Source organism: Neovison vison, chromosome 7 (assembly GCF_020171115.1).
Source record: "Neovison vison isolate M4711 chromosome 7, ASM_NN_V1, whole genome shotgun sequence".
In the NCBI taxonomy this organism is placed as follows: Eukaryota; Metazoa; Chordata; class Mammalia; order Carnivora; family Mustelidae; genus Neogale; species Neogale vison.
The window spans coordinates 26,347,056-26,371,745 of record NC_058097.1 but is presented as its reverse complement, the minus strand read 5'-3'; the positions used below and the strand labels follow the sequence as shown (position 1 = coordinate 26,371,745).

Below are 24,690 nucleotides of genomic sequence, written 5' to 3'. Positions count from 1 at the left end.
GAGGCTCGTGCCTGGCATGTTACCGATCTCCTCGAACCCCAACATAGCCCTCCATGGCAGCCCTATTGCTGTTTCTGCTTTACAGAAGAAGAAACTGAGGGTCAGAGGGGTCCCCAGATACTGAGAAGAGGGTCTGAGTTAGGAGTGTCTGACTCCAAAGCCTGTGCTCATCGCCCTTCCCCAGGGGTCTGCTTGGGTGTGGAAGCCTCTGTGGCTGCTGGACCCCAACTTCACAGGCCCTAGCAGCATCCCTGGGTGGGCTGAGCAGCCCCCTCTGTAGGCGGTCACAGGGTGGAGTGAGACAGGAGTGCAGCCCAGTTCCCCACACTAGCATTTCACAACCCAGCTGATGGTGGCGTGGAGCAGGAAGGCTGAGAAAGAGGCCACAGGAAGCATGACACTGAGCAGTTGGGGGGGGGGGAGGGAGGTGGGGACAGGCCACACCACAGAGCCTGGGACCTGAGGGACACTCAGACACAGGGCTCTGGCCAGCGTGGGCAAGCCTGCCCAAGGATGATGACGCCCAGGGCCCTGGGGGTCCTGTTTTTCTCGCTCCTCCTGCTCTGGGCCTCAGGTGAGAAGCTGGTTCCTTGTCCCCCAGGAGACCCAGGGACAGGGAAGCGGGGATGGGTGGGGCTGCCTAGAACGTGTCTGTCCAAGGAGCCCACCCCGATGACCTCAGTACCTTCTCTCACCCCATCCTCCGAGTGAGTTGTCATCCTGATAAACTTGGGTCAGCTCTGGATCTCAGGTGTCTTGTGCTCCTCACAGAGCTTCCCATACCCCCCCCCGCCAGTCTGGGTTGTGTTTCCCTCACAGGCAGGCCCCAGACACACTCTTACCCAGCTGGCCTCCGAGCTTCTGGGGAAGGGGGTCAGGAGTCTCTGGAGGCTGAGGCCAGTTGGGGTTTATATGGTCCTCCCCTACCCCCTTGTCTGGCTCCTTCCACCCTGACACCCCCACCGGCTCCCCTCTCCTGGTCCCAGGAGTGGCCCCCCAGTCCTCAGTTTCCAGAGCAGGAAACAAGCCTCCCCTCCCCCACCCTCTCTGTCGGCCTTGTGCACACACATGCGGGGTTCTCCAAGGCACTTTGAGGACCCCAGGCCTTGCCTTTGGCAGTTCTCTCTCCTGGGAAAGCCAAGGCCACCCCTGGCCCAGCTGGCCAGCTCTTACCTACCCTCCTTGGGGCCCTGTGATGTCGGCAGCGACCCCCTCGGGCAGAGGGAGTGCTCCCATTGCAGTGCCCCCAGTGCTCCTCCTGTTTTGTTCCTGATTTTTTGAGTGTCCTGCATGCCTGCCCAGCAGGGGGGCCATGTGGCTTTGGATGCATGGACCAACCTCTTTGGGCTTTGAAGAATCGTCTTCTCTTTGGTGAAGGGCAAAGGTCAGTCCTTGGCTCAAAAAGGAGGCAAAATGGCGGGGTTGTCCTCCTGGCAGAGCAAGCCATCAGAACCCACAGATTCAGTCACTCAATAACCAGTCGTGGCTATTGTCCAGTCTCCTGGGGCACATGGGGACACTGGGCCCTTCATGGAAGGCCCTTCACATAACCACACTGGTTGGGACTTCAAGGGTCCCCCGAGGGACTGAGGTGACCTATGGTGATGGGGGAGTTCCAGTCTGGGCAAAGTGTCAGCCGTTTGAACAGCATGAGGAGCCTTGAGAGGCTTATAAGGAGAGGTAAGTCTCTTTCTTTTGTGGACATTTCTGGGTCTGCGCATGGGTTCATTCATTCTCTAAACACTGATGGGGAATTCCGGGCTGTGCCAGGCTCTGTGCTGGAGACGCTGTGGCCATGGCAGAAAAAAGCAGTTCCCTTCGGTGGTGAGCTGAAGGGAGGGGCAGGTAGCGTTCCCCTGACTCCTGGCCCTGCTCCCCACTTGAACCTGGATTAGGGTGGTCCCTGGAGGCCAGCTTCTGGGGCAGAGCGGGATGGCAGGGGTAGCACAGGTCTTAAGTGGGGACTAGCATCGTCCTGCCCAATGCCTGGGCCAGGCTCTCTCTGTCTGGGCTAAATGCTTCCAATGTCTTCAAAAAATAATCACAAAAAGGATAGTCCTCTTTTCTGCACTTGCCCGAAGCTTCTCATGGATGACTGTGCCAAAATTTGGCAGCAGGAGAGGAGGGAGGCTCTGTGAACACCCATCAGGGTGCAGCCCAACACCCATTTGTAACCCCTCGGGCACACAGAGGGCTAGGATTACACGGAGAGTGGCGCCTCCCCGAACCTCCCCTCCTCTCTTTTCCTCTCCCTCTGCTTCCCTCTTCTCTCTCCCCCTTCCTCCTTTACTTAAAAAGCAAACGAGGACCCCATTACATATATATTCATCTGGCATTTGCTTCTTCCCATTAAACAGTGTCATGAAGATCTTTCCTTTAAAGATTTATTTACTTATTTGTGTGAGAGAGAGAGAGAGCATGTGCACATGGGGGGAGGGGCAGAGAGAGAGAGAGAGAGAGAGAGATGCTGAAGGGGACTCCCCGCCAAGCACAGAGCCTGACTTAGGGCTCAATCCCAGGACCCTGAGATCATGAACTGAGCTGAAACCAAGAGTCAGACGCTGAGCCTACTGAGCCACCCCGACGTCCTTTAACCTACCCCTTTTTAAAAAGCTCATACATCTGGACCCAGAAATTCCTAGGATCTTAATTTTTTTAAAAGATTTTATTTATTTATTTGACAGAGAGAGAGAGAGAGATCACAAGTAGGCAGGGTGGCGGGGGAAGCAGGCTCTCCGCTGAGCAGAGAGCCCGATGCGGGACTCGATCCCAGGACCCTGAGACGATGACCCCAGCCGAAGGCAGAGGCTTAACCTGAGCCACCCAGGTGCCCCAACCTAATTTTTTTTTTTTTATGAATTCTTAACACAAACTAACAAAGATGTAAGAGTGTTGTTCAAAATAGGAAAAAGAAAAAAAAGAGTGAGGATCCTGAATGCCCACTAACAAAGGACCTGTTGAGAAAGTGTTACCACGCCCACCCAGTAGAAAGAGGCATCAGTAGGCTCTGACGTGGAGAGCTCCTCAAGATACCTCGTTCAGTGATCCCGTTCATGTACATTTTTAAATGATTCACGTCCAGATACTTGCCTATTTAACAAAAACTTCCATGAGGTTGTGCAGGGACCTGTCACTGGTGGGGAACTCTGGAGTGTGAGCTGGGAGCTATGGGGATGTTTACTGCTCGTTTTGTTCTTGTGTACGGTTTTGAAAAAAACTGTGCCTGTATTAATTTTGCTGATAGATCGGTAACTATGTAGACCTATAGGTAAGCCCAATGTAAACACACAACTATATAAACAGTTTTACAATGAAATCCTCACCTCTTGGAGTGATACTGACTCTTTGAACATTTATGATGAGCTGTATCTTTTATGTATACAGATGGTCTCTAACCTTCCCCCAAACTCACAAGGAAGGTATTATTAGTCCCATTTGGCTGATGAGAAGAGGGTGCCTCAGAGAGTTTAAGTAACTTGCCTGAGGTCCCACAGCTGGTAAGTGATGCCAAGCTCCGCCCCACCCCCCATATCGGGTGAAAGGGGAACTGAACGGGAAGTCACGAAAGTTGGTCTTGGAGCTGCCTCCCGCTGGTGCCCTTGCTCAAGTCACTGTGCTCCAGGGGCCCTCAGTGTTCTTTCCTCACCGCAGGAGGTAGCTTGTGAGGGTCAATGAGAATGTGGGAGAAAGAGGCGAACCGAGATAGAACACGCACAAGAGTTATACCATGAGGCCACAGTTGCAAGGGCTTCGGAATGTCTGATGTGGAACAGCTGTGGAAAGCCCAGCAGACTTCCTGGAGGAGGTGGTAAAGGGTAATTGTACTAACATATGAATCCTTTAATCGACAGAGCCATGTACCAAGCTCTTTGTACATATCTTCTGCAAAACATCTCACTGGCCCTATGAGGTGGGGGGTCATATCTCCTTTTGCCCTGGAAACTGAGGCCCAGGGAGAGTGAGTCCAGCTCAAGTACACATAGCATGAATGGATGGGACTGAAATTCTAGCCCACATCACCAGACCCTGGAGTCTGAGCATCTTACCTCCAGCCTCCTCCCTTGCTGCCTCCCCACCCAGCCCATTCACACCTTCTGCATCCCTCCTTCAGGTATGAAAAATTCTAACAACATAAGTAAGCAATGGAGGAGGGAAACTGAGCAACGGAGAAACGTCTGCCTGGGGCTCATCAATGCGGGCCAATATGAAGATTTCTACCTGGAGAACACTGCTAACTGCTTCACAAAGTGCTCGGAGTCAAGGAATGAATCCTGTGACCTGGAAAACTTGCAGAGGTAAGAGGGCGTTCTGACTTAGAGCAGGAATGTGGGGCCTCCTTTGACCGAGGCCGGGAGGCTGTTAGGAAGGGACCAAGCTCTCAGCTCATATAGCTTCTGAAAACGCTGCTCCCATCTCATCTTTCCACTCTCTTGTTTGATACCCACATTCCCTCCAATCCACTCACTGAGACTTCTCTGATCCAAGGATTGCAGAGATGAACCAGCCCCCATCCCTACCACTGTGGAAGGTCAGACACAGGCCCAAATGATGATGATTCTAGAGAGCAATCATAGAAAAGGGTGGGCGAGGCACTAGGTTAGCTCAGAGAAAGGAAGACTGCCAAGGCTTCACAGAGGAGGTGATTCACGAAAAGGCTTTGAAGACTGCATAGGAGTTTTCTAGTTGGATCTGAGCAATGTTAGGAGCTACAGGCTTCAGAACTTCAGGGAGTATTGGGGGAGAACAGCAGTGCTTTGAAATGTGAAAGAGTAAGGTGCTGGGGATGGCGGCAACAATGAGGAGGTGGAATGGGTAGGGAATAGGCTAGAAATATAAGCAGGGAGCAGAGTATGAAGGGTCAGGTAAGCTATACCAGCATGGGAGGGGGTAGAGCAAGGACACATTTTAAACAGAGCAAGAGCATGGTCAGTTTTGCATTTGAGAAAGATTGCTCAGGTTTCAGGGAAGGATACAAGGGTGGTGATGCAGGAGACGTGACCAGGTAGGATCCAAGCATGGTCTGGGTAGGTGTGAAGGCTGAACCACCACCTTCACTACCAACTGGCACTGTACATCTGGAAAGGAGGGATTGATTAGAAATATCATATGATACAGAATCAGTAAGACCAAGAGACTGATAAGACCAACAGGTTCAGAGATACGGAGATGAGGGAGAAGAAGGGGTTTAGAACCTAACATCTCGAAGAATCAGGTTCAAAAATATTTTTGCTTCTCTCTCCTCCTCTCTGAATCAAAGTTGGCCATCATTCTAAGATACTCGGACAAGCTCATGGCTGGTGCTCAATGCACGTTTGTTGAAAAAAACGAATGAAAACCCTGTGTTCTCAGGTTCAGTGTTAGGACAACAATCTGATTGAACTATGTCATTTCTGTGATCTGAAAACACTCCTATCCCCCATACCGAACCTCCTCCATTAGCTTCTTTGCTCCGGAAGGCTGTTCTGGGAATTCTTCTCTGTGCTGCCTTATAGTGCCAATACGCATTTTGGAAAAAGCAGGGATTCTGGGGTCAGAAGATGTGGATTCTGTTCCCAAATCTAGCAGTTAACCTTCTTTATCTTCACACCCCCATAAAGTCAGTCTGGGCATCAACCCATTTCAACGTATGAATTTGCAGGGAGGCCCACAAACATTCCGTCTCTAACCAGGGCTGTTATGAATAAAGCTGCCAGGAACATTTTTGTATGTGTCTTTTCATGACCATCTACATTCACTTCTCTGGGGTGGGTACCTAAGAGTGGCAGTGATGTCAAAGGTAGATGTCTGGGGCGCCTGGGTGGTTCAGTGGGTTAAGCCTCTGCCTTTAGCTCAGGTCATGATCCCAGGATCCTGGGATCGAGCCCCGAGTAGGGCTCTCTGCTCTCAGCAGGGAGCCTGCTTCCCTTCCTCTCTCTCTGCCCGCCTCTCTGCCTACTTGTGATCTCTGTTTGTCAAATAAATAAATACAATCTTAAAAAAAAAAAAGGTAGACGTCTGATGAATTTTGGTCAGCACTGCTGAAGTCTTCTGTATGGGTACATTAGTTTACTCTCTCGCTGGCAATGTGTGAAAGTTCCTGCGATGCTTGGTATTATCAGTCGTTTTGGTTTTTGCCATTCTGGAAAGGATATGGTGGTACCTCATTTCTTTTTATTAATTTTGATAGCTTTGTAAAGGTACAACTTACATACTCTCCAGTCTATACATTGTTAGAGCACGGCTGAATAATTTAGGGTATATAATGCAATATAAGGAACCAATAAGACAATCATTTTTCGGACACTTCCACCAGCCCCCAAAGGACCCTTGTGCCTGTTTGCAAGCCATCTGGGCTCGCATCCCCAGCCACTGTCCACCACTGATCTGCTTTCTACTTCCACAGTTTTGCTTTTTCTGGGTGTTTTCTAAAAGGGCATCATACAACATACTGTCTTTTGAGTCTTGTTTCCTTCATGTACACTGTTTTTGAGTTACATTCATACATTAGCCTGTATCAACAATTTGCTCTTTTTTTTAATCACTGAGTAATATTTCATTGTGTGGACATGCTATGATGTGTTTATTCATCCATCAGTTGATGGACAATTGGATCATTTCCAAATGAATATTATTCATTATGAATATAATGATTATGAATAACGCTGCCATGAACGTTTGAATTCAGATCTTTGTAGATGTACGTTTTTGTTTCTTTTGGGTAAATGCCTAGGAACAGAATTGCTGGGATATTTGATATGCTTCACATTTTTTTTTTTTTGGTTTTGTTTTTCAAGTTACATTTGATATGCTTCACTTTATAAAAAATGCCCATCTGTTCCTCAAAGGGTATCTTTTGCTTTCCCATCAGCATGAAAGAGGGCTGTCGTTCTAGTCCATTTTTGCAACATTGTCAGTCTTCTCGGCTATTATAGCCGTCTGGTGTCAGTGGTAGCTCACTGTGGTTTTAACTTGTGTTTCAGAAATGACCAGTGATGTTGAGCGTCTTTTCATGTGGTGATTAGCCATTGGTATCTTTTCTTTGGTAGAAATGACTATTCAAATCTTTCTTTTTTTTTTTTTTTTTTTTTTAAAGATTTTATTTATTTATTGGACAGAGAGAAATCACAAGTAGATGGAGAGGCAGGCAGAGAGAGAAGGAAGCAGGCTCCCTGCTGAGCAGAGAGCCCGATGCGGGACTTGATCCCAGGACCCTCAAATCTTTCTTTTTTTAAATAGGGTTTTGTCTTCTCATTACAGAGTTTTAAGAATTACTTTTTAAAAAGATTTTATTTAAAAGAGGGAGAGAGAGAGAGCATAAGCAGGGGGAGGGGCAGAGGGAAAGGGAGAAGCAGACTCCCTGCTAAGCAGGGAGTCTGATGCGGGGCTTGATCTCAGGACCCTGAAATCAATGACCTGAGCTGAGGGCAGATGCTTAACTGACTGAACCACCCAGGCACCCAGAGAATTCTTCATGTATTCTGCATGCCAGTCCTTTATCAGATGTCGATTTGCAAATATTTTCTCTCAGTGTATGTCTTGTCTCTTTGTTTCCTCAGTGATATCCTTTGAAGATCAAAGCACTTAATTTTGAGGAAGTCAGATTTAAATGTGTGTTTGTGTTTGATATCATATCAGAGAAACTTTCACCCAGCTGCAGATTTTCTAAATTTTCTTCTTTAAGTATATGTAGTTTTAGCTCTTAAAATTAGGTTATACATTTGGAGTTAATTTTTTATACATGTATGAAGTAGATATCTTTATTATTATCATTATGATTATTTGCATTTGGATATATGATTATTTCAACACCATTTATTGAAAAGAATGCTTTCTCCACTTAACTGCCTCTGGGAGGGCATTCCATTGATGGGCTAAATGGGAGCTCCTGGAATGTCTTCTCCCTACCAAGATAGTAAACCAGAAACCAAAGTACATCTCTGGGGAGAACTGCAGAGATTAACGCCACCATAAAGGACTTGAGAGATGCAGGGGAGGGGCAGTGATGCCTATCATAGCTCAGTAACTGCCGATCTTAGCTCACCAGAAGCCAGCTGGACGTTGGGGAATGCCTGTGGACTATCCTACACTTAATAGGGCAGTGAGGGACGCCTGGGTGGCTCAGTGCCTTCAGCTGATGTCATGATCTCAGGGTCCTGGGATGGAGCCCCACATCGGGCTCTCTGCTCGGTGGAGAGCCTGCTTCCCCCTCTCTCTCAGCCTGCCTCTTTGCCTACTGTGATCTCTCTCTCTCTCTCTCTGTCAAATAAATTAAAAAAAAAAAAAATCGGGCAGTGAATCCAATCGCAGCTGTGGTCCCAGAGGAAATCAACACAACCCCTGGCAACTGACACGTTGCATGGCTAATGCCTTGTTCTCTATCCCAGTTTTCAAGGGCTACTGGAAATGGTTTACTTTGACCTGGCAGAGCCAACAGTAGACTACCATGGTTTCCTCTACGCTCTGTCAATTCTCCTGATCTCTATCCTCATTCAGTTCACAGAGACCTTAGTAATCTTGACACTCTACAGAGCACTGTCACTCTGGCCCACTATGTTGACAACATCACGGGGATCAGATCTGATGAGTAAAATTAGAAGGAGTTAAGATACCTTAGGGAAACAGATGTGGACTAGAGGATGGGAAGTAACCCCCACAAGAATTCAGGGGCCCTTCACCTCAGGGAATTTTCTGGGCATTCAGAGGTCTGGAGAACATCACGATATCCATTCTGAGGGTGAAGGTAAGTTGTTGAGCCTCACACCATTTACAATGTAAAAAAAAAAAAAGTGTGGAAAAAACACATTTCATGCAACCATGAACCAAAGATATCTGCGTGGCTATGCTAATATCAAAGAAGATGGTGTTTAAACAGGTGTCGACTTTGCCACTAAAAATTCAACTTTACATCTATGCTTTAGACTTTCTGACTCTGTGTTACATTTCACAACTAAAATAATTTTCAGGTGTTCTGAGAACCAAATCAGGAAATCTTCCCTCAAGAAAGGGAATTGCATTGTTTTGTGAGGCCAAAGAATTTTTAAGTGCATGTATCTATGCAAATATATATGTGTGTATTTATATATAGAGAGAAATACAATTAAGTGCTTATATATATAATTATAATTCACTATTATATTTGGTAACAGTGAAAGTCACAATACTTCTTCATTTAGACTTTTAAAAGGTATATAAAAGCTAGACACTTTGTGTATCTCAGTCAATGGGTTTCAACAATCTCATTCTGCTGCTTCGGGCTGGCCGGTGTTCTAATGGCAGGTACTGGCTAAAATTCGAGTACCATCTGCTGGAGAGTCCGACGAGCATAGTGAATATGTCTTTTTTGAAGGCTGCTGTCCAGAATATCAGCACCCACATCTCAGAAGACCTGTTCTTCTCCCTGACGCCTTCCCAGGTAAAGAGTTCCCTATCCCTGTTGGCTGGTTCTGACTCCATTTCCCTCCGCCATATTTTTCAGAATTCGGAGAGACTCCTGGTCTGTGTTGGGTGCCCACCAAAGCTTATCCCTTGTATGTCCCATTTGATAGCGCTCTGTCACTTTGCTAATGGTGCTAGTGAGTTGCTTGGGTGGGTGGATCCAGGTGACGATGACCCAGGGCACGAGGCTGGTATAATTCGGAAGACCACCCAATCGAGAGTCAGGGGATCTGGGTTCCAGTCCTGGACTCCCCACCCCTTTGCTAGGCATTTTCCAGGAAACCCCTTCCCCTCTCTGGGCCCCAGAGTTCTCATCTGTAAGATGAGCTCTAGATTTACACAGGTCTGGATTTAAGTCCCATCTCTGCCCTTTAGCAGCTAATGTGATATTGGGTGCATGACCGGAATTTTTTGAGCCTTGGTTGCCCCATCTGCAAAATGGTGCTGGCATGGCCCACTTGCAAGGTTGTGGGAGATAAGGCACTGGGAGTGCTGGGTGCAGGGGACAGGGTGCAGCCTCCCTAAAAGGGTGAAGCTGAGTGAGGAAGTTCAGGCAGCAGGCAAGCTGGCCATCATCGAGGTCCTTCTAGATCTGTCTAGAAAAGAGGACATGAAAGAAAGGGCCCTTATTAATGTGACCCATCCTCTGCGTGGAGGCACCCACTGGCCCTGGAGATCACCTCATGTCCTTTGACAAGGGTCCAGACTGAGAAGGAGAAAGTTGGGTCCTTTGCCTCCAACCTTACAATGTAAAGGTCCCAGCACCTATGGGATGCCTTTGAGGCAGGACCCGGTGAGACCAGGCTACAGGCCCAGTGGACCAGGGAGGTCAAGAATGAACAAATCACCAATGAAATTTATTTTACTATTTTAACCATTGTTCACTTTTACAAAACTTGCTGTTGGGCAGGAGGTGGAAATCACATTCTGTGTGCAGTTTTATATTTTCCGCCTCTGCTCACACGGTCTCTCTTCCTGGGGGCTTTATTCTTTCCAGTTATTCCCAGGTCAGTACCCAGACACCATGATCCTAAAGTCTTGTGAAAGCACAGCTGCTGGTAGGACACAGGCCAGAAGTGCACCATAGCCGATCCCCCCCTCACACACTTGCTGGTTGGACTTCACCGCCCACCCAGCCTGACTGTGACGGGAGGTCACACAGCTACCTGGTTAGCCCCATTCTCCATAGTGGGACAACTGAGGGTCCATGAGGGCCGCGGCTTCTCTGTAGGCTCACAGCCTGGACCCAGCCAAGCTAGCTGTGTGGCCCCAGGGGTCCTGCCTCTCAGAATGATGCCCTCAGGTTCTGTTCCCTCCCCCCGGTGCCTTAGTTTCCCCTCCAAAGTGGGGGAATGGCAAGAGCCCCATGTCGAAGGCTGGAAGCCTGGGGTAGAGATGGGAGCTCTGGGGTCTGTGGTTCCAGGTTCCAGGGCTGGTGACAGAGGATGAGCATGAACACCCCGACCGAGTCCGGCTGCCCAGGAGTCTCTTTGAATCCCTGCAGGAGAACAGGTCGGAGGTCTTGCTGGCCATCACTATCCTGGACGTCGGTCCGGGGAATCTGTTCAAGGTGAGGAGAGACCTAGTGGGGGCTCAGGGCAGCTCAGTGGGTCAATGCTCGGTTCACCAGGGCCCTGTGCCCCAGCTTGCCTTCTCTGGAGTCTTGGCTGTGGGTCCCCATGGGGATGAAGAAGGGGATGAGCCTGTGGAGAGCGTTTCTAAAGCGGCCTGAGGTCACCCCAGACTTCTGTCTCTGGAGTCTGTACACTGCACACTCACACTGGTCACACTCAGATGTTTGGATCCACACGTCCGTGTCCTTGGACTTATAAGTGTAGCCCAAGTGCTTGTACCCCCCTGTGTGTCCTTGTGCATGGACAAACGTGCATGTTCTTTCATACTCCTGGTGCACATGCCATCATGCGTGTTCCCATGCGACTGTGTCTGCACAAGCAAGTGCACCCGTGTTCTTGCAAATGGGTCCTGGGCGAGCATCTTCAGAGGCGTGTAATGCACTCACGTGTGGATAAAGTGTACCACGAGTGCCCTCTATTTGGGGCTGATCTCTCTTCCAGCCTGTGCTCCTCTAGCTCAAAGGGCAGAGGAGCTCTGGGGCCAGCAGTGGAGAACCGTCGGGTGGATGGCTTTGCGACCAGTCGGCCCGGGGGGCGGGACTCCCTGTGATCCAGCCGGGGCAGGAGACTGCAAGGGGCCGCGAGAAGAAGGTTGCCCATGGTCCCTGGGTGCCCTGGTCCCCTAGCCACAGACTTTGCTCTCCAGGCAAGGGCCATGGGTCCTGGAGGTTCCCAGGAACCCCCATCAATGCTGGGCTGGGACAGCGCCTTCTGAAGCCCGGCCCCCCATCTCTCTCCACAGGGCCCCCAGCTCAGCCTGGAGGGCGGCAGCCGCGTGTTGAATAATCGCCTGGTGGGCCTGAGCTTAGGCAGTATACCTGTCAGAAGGCTGGCTGAGCCTTTGGAGATCACCTTCTCCCACCAGCACCTACCCACTGTGAGCCCCCGACCCAAACCTGGCAGCTTCTGAGGGGCAGACAGGCGGGGGGGTCACGCACAAGCATATGGACAGACAGGCGCAGGTCTCTGCCCCTCCCAGCCTTCCACGTCCTCCCAGCCACTAAGACCACACACACGGGGACGCCCAGGGACCCATGCCACCTGCACACGAATGTCCACTTGACCCGCAGACACCCTCCCACTCGTGCTTACAGAGGAGCACCAAGGACGTGGCAAACCCATGAGCACGCACACGGGATTATATGCCTGCCCACATATACACTCCCCTAAAGGCACATGTACACAGACATGCTACCCTCCCCGCACCGCAGCCCCACAGTGTCCACACCTCTTACATGCTGATCTACGCACACCAAATGGTGCACTTCATGGTCCTGCATGACCAGTGGGGTGAACCTTGCTTCCTACCCAATGCACACCCCAGGGGTGGGGGTAAGGTAACCTGTCCTCTCCCTTCCCTTCCCCGAACTCTGCTCTCCTCTCTCCCAACCTCCCCCTGCCTCATCCTGCCTCCCCCTGACTCCCACTCTCTGGTTTCAGAACATGGCCCTCAGCTGTGTGTTCTGGGATGAGACTAAAGGTAGGAAGGGAGGGTGTGGGGGCCAGAGATCCACAGGTGGGGGCCCCTTCCCTCCCTTCCTTCCTCTCTGGTCCCCTCCACTCCCCCATACTCTCATACAATCCTCTATGTTCCCTGCCCTTCCTGTCCATGGTCAACAGGAGACTGGTCTTCCATGGGCTGCTCCACGGAGCTCAGAGCCAAGAGGACCATCTGTCGCTGTGACCATCTGACCTTCTTCGCTTTGCTGCTGGTAAGGGCCCACCCACCCTGATCCCAGCAGTTCTGGAGGCACCGAGGTTTCCTGGCAGGGTCCAGAGCCTCTGGGATGTGTGAGGCCTGGCCTCCAACTGATGGGATCCTGGTTTGGGGGGGGTTGCCCACAGAAGCCGATCTTGGACCAAGCCACCGTCCAGTCCCTCGTTCGCATTTCCCAGGCTGGCTGCGGAGCCTCTATGATCTTCCTGGCCTTTACCATTGTCCTCTACGCTGCCCTAAGGTGGGTGATCCCCCACCCCCATCCCAAGTCTCCCGATTGTCCTCAAGGGTGGGAGCAGAACAGGTTAGAAAGCTCCCTGCTTGTGCAGCATTATACTGATAGCCTCTCCAAACTTTACTTTCCTCATCTATAAAATGGGGTTGGAGGTTGAAATGTGTCAGAGCTATTTCAGTTGGTAGTGGCAGGAACTCAACTCAAATTCACTTAAACACAATGGGGAATATGTGGTTAGTGGAATGAGGCTCCCTTCAGGCATGGTTGGATCCAGGGGCTCAAAAGATGTCCCCCGGACTTGCACTCCCTCTGCCTCTCCCAAATTTGCTTTCTCCTTTGTCAGACATATCAAGCAGCTTCTTCACTCTCAGGGGCCTTGGGAAGCCCAAGAATTGTCTCACAGCTTCTTAGCTTGCTAGGCAGCAAATTTTCTATACCAAATTCCAACACTGAAGCCTTTTTTTTTTTTTAACTTTTTATTTTGATATAATCGTAGACTAGCAGGAAATTACAAAAATGCTGTATAGAGTCCCCTGGTTTCTTTATCCAGATTTTCCTGGTGATAACATTTTCTAGAACTGTAGTATCATACCAAACCAGGAAATCGACATTGGTACAGTGCCAGAGGACATCTTCTGTAAATTTTTACATGCATTTGTGTGTGTGCGTGGTGGTGGTAGGGTTCTATGCAATTTTATCCTGCGTATACCAGAGCAGAGTTTTGCTGGTCTCACTTGGGTCATGTGCCCATAACTGAACAGGCCACTGTGGTCAAGAGATTGATGACACTGATTGGCCAGGCCAGGTCATGTGATTGCTCTTGGATTTGAGCTAACAAAAGGCCAACCTCACCGCAAACATCAGGGCTGCCAGCAGGGAAGGGTGTTTCTCAGAGACACGTAGGTCTGTTTCCAGAATGAGGAGCAGGTGTAGGACAGGCAGAGATCACTGTGGCCTGTGCTCAGGCTCTCTGGGTCCAGACCAGGGCTCTCCATGTGCCTCTTTGCCTCTGTCCCCAACTGGCCCTGGGCTGCAGCCCTGTCTAGCCTCTCCCCACCCCATCTCAGACTAAAGCACGAGTGTGAGCAGTGCCAGCCCTGCCCCCCACCAAGTCCGGTCCTGGAGCACAGTCCCTATTCCCAACAAGGTGAGTGGGACTTGCCAGTGGTGGACCTCGTGAGCTAGGCCTGGCACGCTGGGAGGACTCGTCACCGTCTGTCATGGGTGGGCCTTGACATCTCAGGTGAGGTGGACACGATGCCTCATACTCCCGTCTAGGCACCTGGGCTCCTATCCCTCCAATGAGAGCCCTCGGAATCTGATTTGCTAGGAATTCCGAGTGGGAGCTCCACAGAGAGGGAGTGAGTCCCCGTCCTCTCTGGGCCTCACCCTACTACATCCTGGCCTCCTACCTCTGTGCCCTGTCGGTCGGTCCATTCACTCAAATAATGTGGGCAGGGCCCCCTGCTGCCTGTTGTGCTGGTGCTGGGTTACAGTCAGAGGGGAGGGGAGGGGGCTACCCTGTGCTGCAGGAAACTTCCAGATCAGCATGGGCTAAGTGGCATTCAGAGACACCTTCCTGAGGAGGAAATGCCCAGGGAAGTTTCTGAAGGAAGAGTAGGAAAAGGCATTGAGAGCAGAGAGCAGAGCAGAGGCGAAGTCTGGGAGGGGTGGAAAAGCAGGGTGCAGTCAGGGAATTGCCAAGTGTGCAGTTTGGCTCTAGCACGGCGTGGAGGATGAGGCCTGTGGGACGTGGACCCTCCCAGGGCCCTGTAAGCCAGGAGAGAGAGAGAGCTCCTGTGCCCCAGCCCGATGGCACTCACCCTGGTGGGGGGGGAGGGGGGTGCTGGCAGGGGCGGACCAGGGGCGGTGGGGTGTGGAGCCTGCGGTGCAGGTCCTCCCCGACAGGAACTGTGGCCCCGCCTCCTGCCGCCTCTCATGGGCCTTCTTGCCCCAGGTGCTACTGGCAGAGGTTCAAGTCAGAAGACGCCCCCAAGATCCATGTGGCCCTGAGTTTGAGCTTGTTTCTCCTGAATCTCACCTTCTTCTTCAACATGGGGCATAGTCCCCAGCCGTCGGGTGCCACCTGCCAGGCCCGGGCGGCCGTCTTCCACTACTTTCTGCTCTGCACCTTCACCTGGATGGGCCTGGAAGCCTTCCACCTCTACCTGCTTGTCATCAAGGTCTTCAACACCTACTTTGGGCACTACTTCCTGAAGCTGAGCCTCGTGGGCTGGGGTAGGTGCAGCTCGGGCGGGTGGGGAACGTGGCCGGGCGTGGGAGGGGCGGGAGGAAGAACTGTTTAGGGCAGAGAGGTGTCTCCCTCTCTCAGACAGGCTCAGGGCTTGAGGCACGGGCAGCTGGAGGGGATTCTGGAGGAGGACGTGCCAAGGGAGCCCCAGCGATGCCGTACCTCCTCCTCCGTTTACCCAGGCCTGCCTGCCCTCATCGTCTTTGGCACCGGGACTGCGGACAGCTATGGCCGCTACACCATCCACGACAAGAGGAACGTCACCACCCTGGAGCTGTAAGAGGGGGTTGGGAGGGCAGCAGTGACATCAGGCCCCTGGCTGCACACAACTGGACCAGTGGGATGTCTCGGGAGAGGAGGGGATCCTGGGAAGAGAGACCAAGTGGAGGCAAAGGACTCTCCAGCTAGCTCACAGACTGCAGGGGTAAACTGAGGACTGGAAGGAGAAAGTGCAATGAGATGGGGGGTCTGAGACGGGAGGGAGTGAGCTGTGGCAGGATGCCTTGCTCTAGCCTGGCCACCACCAACCCATATGGCACCTTTGGGCAGATTTAAAAAGGCATCCCCTCCCTCCCCACTCTGCCAACCTGCCGTGCCGGGGGCTCAGCCTGGGGAATGGGAAGTGAGCTGGATTTCAGCCTGACCCGCCCCCCCCCACCCCAGCCAGGTGCCCTTGTGCAGGACACAAGCTGCCCAACGTTGGTGGCAGGCCTGGTTCTAGCTAGGTGCTGCCTCTGAATTCCTATGTGGGCTAGCCTGGCCTCCCCTGGGGCCTCAGTCTCCTCATTTGTACTGGGGTGGGGGGGTGGATGGACATTCTCTTGGGCCTTTTGCCCTGCAGTGCAGGAAGCATGGGGCTGAGTAAGCCTTCTCCAAGGTGCCCTCCTCAGGGCCCATGGCTCTGTGCTAAGAGAGGCTGGTGGGTCTTGGTCCTGTCCCTAGAGCCTCAAATGCAGGGGCCACAGGGGCTGGGGAGGTGACATATGTGCACGTGGGGGCCCAGGTGGGGACTGTAGTAGATTGGCAATCGCATACCTACCTAATGTCCCTCAGGCGGGCATGCACAGAGCTGCCAGCTGTATGCTTTTGTAAGAAAAGCAGAGGGGCGCCTGAGTGGCTCGGTGTTTGAGTGTCTGCCTTTGGCTCAGGTCATGATCCAGGGTCCTGGAATCAACCCTGGAGTCCTAGGATGGAGCCCTGAGTCCTACTCTCTGGTCAGTAGGGAGTCTGCTTCTCTCTTGGCCTCTCCATTCCCTCACCCCCTACCTCCCACTGCTCATGCTTCCTCCCTCACTCTCCCTCAAACGAATAAATAAAATCTTAAAAAAAAAAAAAAAAAGGGAAAGCAGAAATCTGGATGCTTATGCCAAACCTCACGCTTTTTAAAGGGTGGTCATTAGTTTAATTTTTTTTTACAATACAATGTGGGGTAAACCAAACATGTTTGGGGGCCAAATTGGCTCCTTTGTGCTTGCTGGTCTGAAGAGATGGCAGATTGGAGCCTCATGACAGCCCCTCCCCAGGAGAATGGGGGGGTTGGTAGGGGGTGGGGGTGGGGGAAGGGGTCTTTTGGGTCACGGAGAGTCAGTCAGAAGAGAGTGCTGGGGGCTTGCTGGGTGGGGGCACGTCTCCAGCCCTGGTGGCCGTCTGCCTCCTCCAGGTGCTGGTTCCAGGAGAAGGCGGATGTCTCTGCCCTCTATGTCACCGTCCACGGCTACTTCCTCGTCACCTCCCTCTTCAGCGCTGTGGTCCTGGGCCTGGTGGCCTGGAAGATTTTCACTCTGCCGAGGGCCACAGCGGGCAAGGAGCAAGGACCGAACTGGAAGGGGGTCCTCACCGTGCTGGGGCTCTCCAGCCTGGTGGGCGCCACGTGGTGGCTGGCCATCCTCACGCCGCTGGACTGGTCCACCATCTATATCTTCGCCCTCTTCAACTCCCTGCAAGGTGAGCCTCCGGGGCCAGGCATGTGATGCTTCGCCTAATCTGTGAGGGGGTGTTTTGGGGATATGGAGAGGGGTGGATGGCAAGACATAGGATTCTGCTCAGGCTGGCTGACCTCCTGGAAGCTGGCACCAGCCACCCAACTGAAGCCGATACTTCCCCTATTTTTCCTTCTGGAGCTGTGTGTAGTGTCTTAACCTCTCTCTGTGCAAACTCCTTCCCTCTATCCACTGGCCCTTTCCCACCCAGGGTCCCAAATGGTTTTTTCCATCCCATGTGACCTTCCCTGCCGTGTGGTTTGATTCAGCTTGGTCTGTGTTCTCAGGAGAGTCAAGGATCGGATCAGGCCATCTTGGGCTAGGTGTCCACCTCTGGTCCAGGCAGCTGTGACCAGGAGGTCAGGGGCACGTGACATGACAAGCACATGATGCGGATGGTCTGTAAGGAATTCTGGTGGCAGAAGGACGTGATTAGCAGAGGAAATGACTGATAGGTGTGCTCCCTGCCCCTGCAGGGTCTTTCCTTCGATATCCAGGGGTCGGGGATAGAGCCCTGAGTCCTACTCTCTGGTAGGAGAGGGCCAGGCGTCCAAGGTGTGACTGATGGCTCCCCCTTCCTCTTCGCTCCCCACACAATGTCGCACACAGGCATCACAGCCTAAGAGAAACCGCTGTGAAGGGACTGATGAGGTGTGCTTTCACTTTGAGTCCAAGTCTCACATCAGTGGGCGGAGGCCCACCCAAACAGGGCTGGCTCCCAGGGCCTCCTGAGGCCGTGCGGCATTCCAGCTGGGTGGCCGTGGGGATAAGCAGACCCGGAAGGGAACCCTGGCTCCACACACCACCTCCGCAAGTCCCCCAGCCCCTCCGATCATCTTTAAAGCTGGGACAAAGCTGGTATTTTTCTCATCAGATTTTGCGATGAGTAACTGAGCTAATGCTTGTGGAAGACACAGATGGTACCCCGGGGAAGAATCACGAGTCCGTATCGGGGACATCCCGGGGTTGGGGAGGGAGGCACCTTGAAACTAGACTGTGTCATTATTCTTCCAGGGGCCACCTTTTGTGTTTAAGCCTGAACACTTGACTCTACGGAGTTGTCTCAGCTGAGTACGAGTGCCTCAGTACGTCGTTCTTCCAAACACAATGGTCCTTAGTGCGCTGGAACGCGTCTCCATCATTTGGTGCTTGTTTCGAGTTTTAGTTGTAAACTCCTTTTAAACCCACACAGCATTTTGACTTTTCTATCGATTTCTGTGCTTACTCTAATTTTCATACCTCCCACTTTCCTGCTTCTTCCTGCTGGCGTGAGTCCCGGAATAACTCTTAGCGGAGCATGGCAGAAGCTGGTTTGCCTGGAAATGCCTTTATTTCACTCTTCCCTTTCTGTGATAGCTGTACATCTATGTGATTGTCAGGGCCTCTGTTTCTCTCTTCCAAGATTTCTCTTTGGTTCTTGGTGGGGCGTCGGTTTCGTTTTTGCCCGATGTTTCTTTCCATCAGTTCTTGAACTTTTGCAATGGAGCAATCTGTCTCTGTGCAGCCGCTGGCCAGGCTGCCCAGTGCCCCGGGGGGTCCGCACACAGGCTCACGGAGGCCCCCTCCTTCCCAACAGGTGTCTTCATCTTCTGCTGGTTCACCATGCTCTACTTCCCCAGCCGGAGCACCGTGGCCTTCTCCTCTAGTGTGCCCCGAGCCGACCAGGTCCACACCATGTCTCATGAATAGGAGGCCTCCGTGGGGTCAGGCTGGGAGCCGGCCTCACGTTCCGGACTCAGCTCTGACTCCTCATGTGGCCTCAGGCTGCCCCCTGTCTCGCTCTGGGCTTCAGTTTCCATGTTTTTACAATGTGGCTGGGGAGGGAGGAGATGGGGACCAGGGGGGACCACCTGGCTTCAAAGGTTCCGTCCAGATACTCTGATGGGTCATAAAGTCCACGAATCGAGGATAGTAGGAATTTAAGTTTCTGATTACCCGAAGACCCCTGCCAGCACAGAGAGGGGCCCCCTCATCCCTATCCCCACCTGAAGACCCCTGCCAGTACCACCCCCTCTCCCCACCCCCACCTCCTCTGCCTTCATAGTCAAGCAGCTCATCTCTGTCTTTGGCCACCTTCTGGTCTCCCCTTGAAGGAACCCAGCCTCTCCCCTTCCTCCCCCTTCCATTGCCCTCCCACACCCCCACCCTATTGCTGCCTGTCCCCACCCCCTCAGGCACTGGGGCAGTTGTGGACTAGAGCTTTAGGTCTATCTTCAAGGAATGAGCTCCTGCCATTCAGGGGGCTGCCAACCCTCCAGCTCTCCTGGGACACGGAATTTCAGAGAATGCCATTTCTTCAGTAGTGGATGTCATACCACTAGTGGCTGCCCCTGGGTTCTGACGGCTGCTTGTGTGGTCCGACCTCCAATCCGCCCGTCCCTGTGGGCTGGAGGGCGAATGGTTCAGAGCTCTGCACATGGGAGGGCCGAGGGCCAGGGCAGGGGAGCCGCGGGTGGAGCTAAGCGGAGAGAGAGCAGGCTTTTCCCCCAGAATCCCATGCAGCAGGCACGTCGGCCTCACTCCCCAGCTCAGCCCGGCCCGAGCCTGGCACGGTTCAGGCCCCAAATAAGTATCTGTTGGCTGAAGAGCTGGATGCGCGAGTTTGGTATCTGCTGGGCAGGGTTCTGAGCTGGGGAGGGTCTCGGGCCAGATGCAGCACGGGTCTGTGTCACCTCCAGTGGCTGGCCTCTGTTTCACAACATTGCACTGGTTTCCTTAGTAGGAAACAGAAGAGGCAGGGATGAGAGAGAGAGAGAGAGAGATAATCAACAGATAAACCAACACAAAGAAAGAAAAAAAGAGTGGAGGGGACAGAAAGACAGCAGCATCCTGGCCAGTCACCCCAGGCAATCATGCCCCAGCTCCAACCTTAAGTTCCTAACCCCTGGGGCCATCTCGCCTTCTCTGCTTACCGCCCCCCCCCCACCTTGCCAGTGTGCTTTGCCAAGGTCAGGCACCTGCTAGAGGTGAGAAGCCACTATTAGGAGACTGTCCCTCACAGTCCCTGGGCTGCCAGCTCGCCTCCTGCTCCCTGATGCCCGTGCCCAGTGGAAGTCCTCTCTTCTTCCTCCTCCCACCCAGCAAACGGATGAAAGACAGGAAGGCAGAGGCCCTTGCTTTATGTAAGCGGCTGTGTTCCTGGAAGAGAAATTCTAGGGTGTGAACAATTGTAACAGTTAGAGTCACACTATATCAGGTTTTGTGAACAAGCTTGGTGGGTTTGGGGACTTACATTTACAGACATCTGTTTCTCACGCTGGAGGGTTGGGCTCCCTGACCCCCAAATCTCAGAGTTTCTGAACACAATCCTGCGTGCTCTACAGCTGCTTCCATGTCTGATGGGCCTGGGTTCAAAGCCCGGTGCTGCTACTTAGGCCCTGTGTGATGCGGGGCATGTCACCTCACCTCTCTGAGCCTCAGTGTCTCCGTCCATAAAAATAGAGGTCATCAAGTTCTTGCCTTGACCTGAGAGCATTAAGTGAGGTGGCAAAAGTAAAGACCCTGGTATTGGAGACTCCTGCGGCTTAAAGAAAGACCAGGTGGCAACCTTGTGTGAAGCGTGAGCCTTTGAGGCCTGTGTGTGACATGGGAGGGGTATGAAGGGTTAAATCTACCTTCCAGATTCCTTCTACAGCCCCTGCCAAGTGGACACCAAGTGGACCAGCGCCTTGTGTGGGAGGAGGAAATCGAGGCTCAGAGAGGTCCAGCAACCTGCCCAAGGCTACTCAGCACACAGGGCTGACGCAGAGCTGGGCTTTTCTGCTTTTCTGAGCTGCCCATTCTTCCTCCCAGAGCATTTCCTGGGTTCCAGAACTATTGCCTCCGCCGTGATCCCTGAGTCTCCTGAGGCTCTGGCTTTCCCATTTGAATGTGGGAGCAACAAAACCATAGCCACCAAATGGGCTGGATTTCCTGGTGCCAATGGAGAGGGAAGATGGGGAGATGTGCTTAATGGTGGGGATGTGTCCCTTTCCACTGACTGTCTAGCCCAGGGCCAGGCAGGGTCAGAGGGGCTGGGGTCCCTCATTACCTGGAGTTCACCCTAAAAGCGGCTCCAAGTGCCAAGCTGAGCACGTGCTAAGGGCAGGCAGTAAAAATGCACCCCAAGTCCCAGTGCAGATGGATGGGGCTCCACCATCACCACAGAACCACAGCAGCAGTCTGGGAGATGGGCGGCACCAGGCTTAAAGGCACAAGGCACAAACTCCAAGGTCAGCCTGTCTGGACCACATTCTCCCTCTGCAACTCTCATTGGGCCAGTTCCTCCCCTACTGAGCCCATAAAGCAGGCAGAGCAGTAGGGCCCCAGAGAATGGATGAAGGCTTCAGGGACATTCTGGCTGGGAAGGCTGCCTGGTGTCTGCACCCCTGGCCCAGTGTGAAATTGACTGAGCCACAGCTTTGCTCCGGGCCACCGTGGTCATCCGCAAGGAGGGCCTCCCGCCATGCCTCTCTGCCTGGTTCTTTCTGCTCTGTACCAACTTCTTCATTCCTTGTAATTTTCACTATGTTACAACAAATGTGCAGGAAATAAGAAGGCGTACTGGCCCTGTGCTCCCAGATGGATAACTTACTATCAAAAGACAGCAACCCTTCACAAATTAACCTAAGAATACAACACAGTTCCAATAAAGATTTTAAATGGTATTTTCTTAGACTCCCCCCAAATGTTCTGTAACATTCATACAGAGGCACATGGCCCTCAAATACCTAAGTTAACCTTAATGAAAGAGAACGTAAAAAGAGAATCCAACATGGGATCTGAGCGGGGATAGGCATGAAGGCCAGTGGAACAGAAAAAAGGGCTCAGCTGCAGATTTATACACACCCGGGGGTCTTATGGTACAACAATAGCGGCATCGCCAATAAGGGACAGATAGTCTCATGATGATGTCGGAAAAGTGGCTCGTTATATGAGGAAAAATGAAACAGGATCCCTCCCTAACTTCTTATCCACAGATGGGCTCCAGGCAGAGTAAAGTTTCTCGATGGAATGGCAAAACGATAAAGTTAATGTAGTAAAATATTTTTGTGACCTAAGGACAAGGAAGGACTTCTCAAACAAAAAAATCATAAGCACAAAACATCACACCAAGAGTGGGTACGTTTCATTACATCAAAATGAAGCGTTTTTCTGTTCAGTGGAAGACACCATAGGCCACGTTAGCAGGCATGGGACCGAGTGGGGGAAGGTATTTGCAACATCTGAAACCAAGAATCAACATCTGGAAAGCCTGCAAATCAAAACAAGGGTACTTCCCTAATAGAGAAAAATGGGCTGAGATTTTAAATGGCAATTTCAGAGAAGGAACTATCTAAACATGGTAAGTTAGCCCACAAAGACACATTGGAAATCATCAGTGATCACGGAGTTGCACTTGAAGATGACGGGGGGACATCACTGTATCCTCATTGTATGAAACTGGCCAAGGGCAGGACAGGAAGCTGGATAATGTCAACTACTGGGTGGGTGGTGAGGGTATGAGGATCTCTCAGGCCTCGTGGAACTTGGGTAGAGTGTAGCTTTCACAGCCTGGAGAAAAACAGGGAGCTGCCTCTCATTCAGCAGTCCTGCTCCTGGTCCTTTCCCCAAGAGGAATTCTCTTACAGTTCTAGAAGGGGCACAGCCGATGATGTGTGTGGCATTATCTGTAGGGGTTGGTGGCAAAGGGAGTTGAGGATGGGGTCTGTCACTGGGAGAACAGAGTGGATCCTTACCGTGGACACACAGCAACATGGATGGAACTAAAAACACAGTTCTTCGTGAAAATAGAAGAAATGGAGGAGGTATTAACACAGTATCATGTACATAGTTAAAAACAGCAGCATGCGAAACAGTGCCCATTTAGGGGGAAAAATGGATCAGAATCGGTGCCTAGGAAGGTCAGAGAATGGGATTAGGTCTAGGGATAAAAGGGAATAAATAAATACACAAAAGAAATGAGATCAGCGAGACACACCACCTACTTACCTTTCCCTCCTTCTTATTCGCCCTCGCCCCAAGGGAATTCCCCAGAAGTAATCACAGGACATGCTGCCCCATGACCTTGCTCTCAGCTTCATTTATTCTTCACACTGTATTTTTCACGACTGGGTAATATTCCAGCCAGAATTTAAAATCATTATTTATTGTTGAGAATTGAAGTGATTGCTGTCTCCCCCAAGTGGCTGCAACTGACGAACTTTGTCAGGATGGGATTTCTCCAGACAGCTTCTCCCCCGCCACACCCTACAGGGTTGCTCTGCGATTCATGGGCCCCTTCCTCTAATAATGAAGAAGTAAAAATATATTTTTTTGACTGCATTGGTACAAAGACAAATATAATCCAAGGTGGACTCATAATTTTGTACTTGTCATTAGTCTATTCATTTTTTCTTCTGAATTTGAAAGGTTAAAATTAATTTTCTTTTTTTAAAAAGATTTTTATTTATTTATTTGACAGAATGAGAGAGATCGCAAGTAGGCAGAGAGGTAGGCAGAGAGAGGAAAGGAAGCAGGGTCCCTGCTGAGCAGAGAGCCTGATGCGGGGCTTGATCCCGGGACCCTGAGATCATGACCTGAGCCGAAGGCAGAGGCTTAACCAACTGAGCCACCCAGGCATCCCTAAATTTAATTTTCATGGGTAAGTTTTCCCTGTCTCGTGAGTTATAGATGAAATTAGAGGCCTAGCCTGGACTAGAACCCAAGACTCAGTTAGGCAGCCTGGTACTGTTCACCATGATAAGCAGATACACCAGGACCCACACTGGTTTTCATCTGTCTTGAAAGCACACAGACCATGCATGGGTCAGAGGCACTGGTGTCCCAGTAGGTGGTTAACAGGAGCTCACAGGAGGAAAAAGCCCTGGTCTATAACATTTGCCTATTGTATTATTTTATTTTATTTTTTGCTTATTTATTATTTTTTTTAAGTAGGCTCTATGCCTAGCATGGAGCCCCATGCAGGGCTTGAACTCACAACCCTGAGATCAAAACCTAAGCTGAAATCAAGTGTCGGACCCCCAACCAACTGAGCCACCCAGGCACCCCAACATTTGCCATTAAGCTGTCGAGATGACATCACTGAAGAGAAGCTGGGAAGAAATTCAGAGTAGCTAGCCCTTATATAACATTTCCATTATACAGGTACAGTTGTCATAAGTAACTTCAAGAACATAAATGCTAGCAAAATGCAGTCAAATAATGAAAAAGTGATGAGTTATAAATACCTTTGTTTTTAACATCATCTATTTATGTTTTCATCACTTAATGTGTGATCATGGCAGTCTGTCAACTGGCTTGCAAACATTTCTGAAATTTTAAGTCAACTCTTGAGAGCAGGCACAAACTGACTCCAGCCTGTCACTTGCTAAGTGACCTACCACAGATGGTCTTCTGGGCCCAGATCTGGACAGTGATAGAAGACTACATTTCCCAGAAGCCTCCTCTCCCAGAACCGCCTGGGCTTGGAAAGCTGTTAC

The 24,690-nt window shown here is 51.4% G+C and overlaps 1 protein-coding gene across 2 annotated transcripts; it reads left to right on the top strand.

Moving 5' to 3' along the window:
* The first annotated feature begins 475 nt into the window (after positions 1–475).
* On the top strand, positions 476–19,136 carry ADGRG3 (adhesion G protein-coupled receptor G3). Of its 2 annotated transcripts, none has more exons than XM_044260411.1 (12): positions 476–574; positions 4,112–4,295; positions 9,256–9,391; positions 10,838–10,984; positions 11,791–11,925; positions 12,489–12,528; positions 12,669–12,760; positions 12,894–13,006; positions 14,958–15,238; positions 15,434–15,527; positions 16,912–17,195; positions 18,807–19,136. In XM_044260411.1, exons 1-12 carry the CDS (start codon positions 514–516, stop codon positions 18,917–18,919), a joined length of 1,680 nt encoding a protein of 559 aa, XP_044116346.1. In that variant the 5' UTR covers positions 476–513; the 3' UTR covers positions 18,920–19,136. The 2 variants fall into 2 exon arrangements, with proteins under 2 accessions (XP_044116346.1, XP_044116347.1); XM_044260412.1 differs by lacking the exon at positions 476–574 and adding an exon at positions 1,552–1,680.
* The last annotated feature ends 5,554 nt before the right edge of the window (positions 19,137–24,690 follow it).

What these genes read in the sequence shown, in the direction of transcription:
- ADGRG3 (XM_044260412.1), top strand. Translation starts at nt 1,599, where the DNA reads ATGGTGATGGGGGAGTTCCAGTCTGGGCAAAGTGTCAGCCGTTTGAAC. An exon ending in GCTGAGCCTCGTGGGCTGGG is followed by an intron (nt 15,239 to 15,433) that starts GTAGGTGCAGCT and finishes CCGTTTACCCAG; the next exon opens with GCCTGCCTGCCCTCATCGTC. An exon ending in CCTCTTCAACTCCCTGCAAG is followed by an intron (nt 17,196 to 18,806) that starts GTGAGCCTCCGG and finishes CCTTCCCAACAG; the next exon opens with GTGTCTTCATCTTCTGCTGG.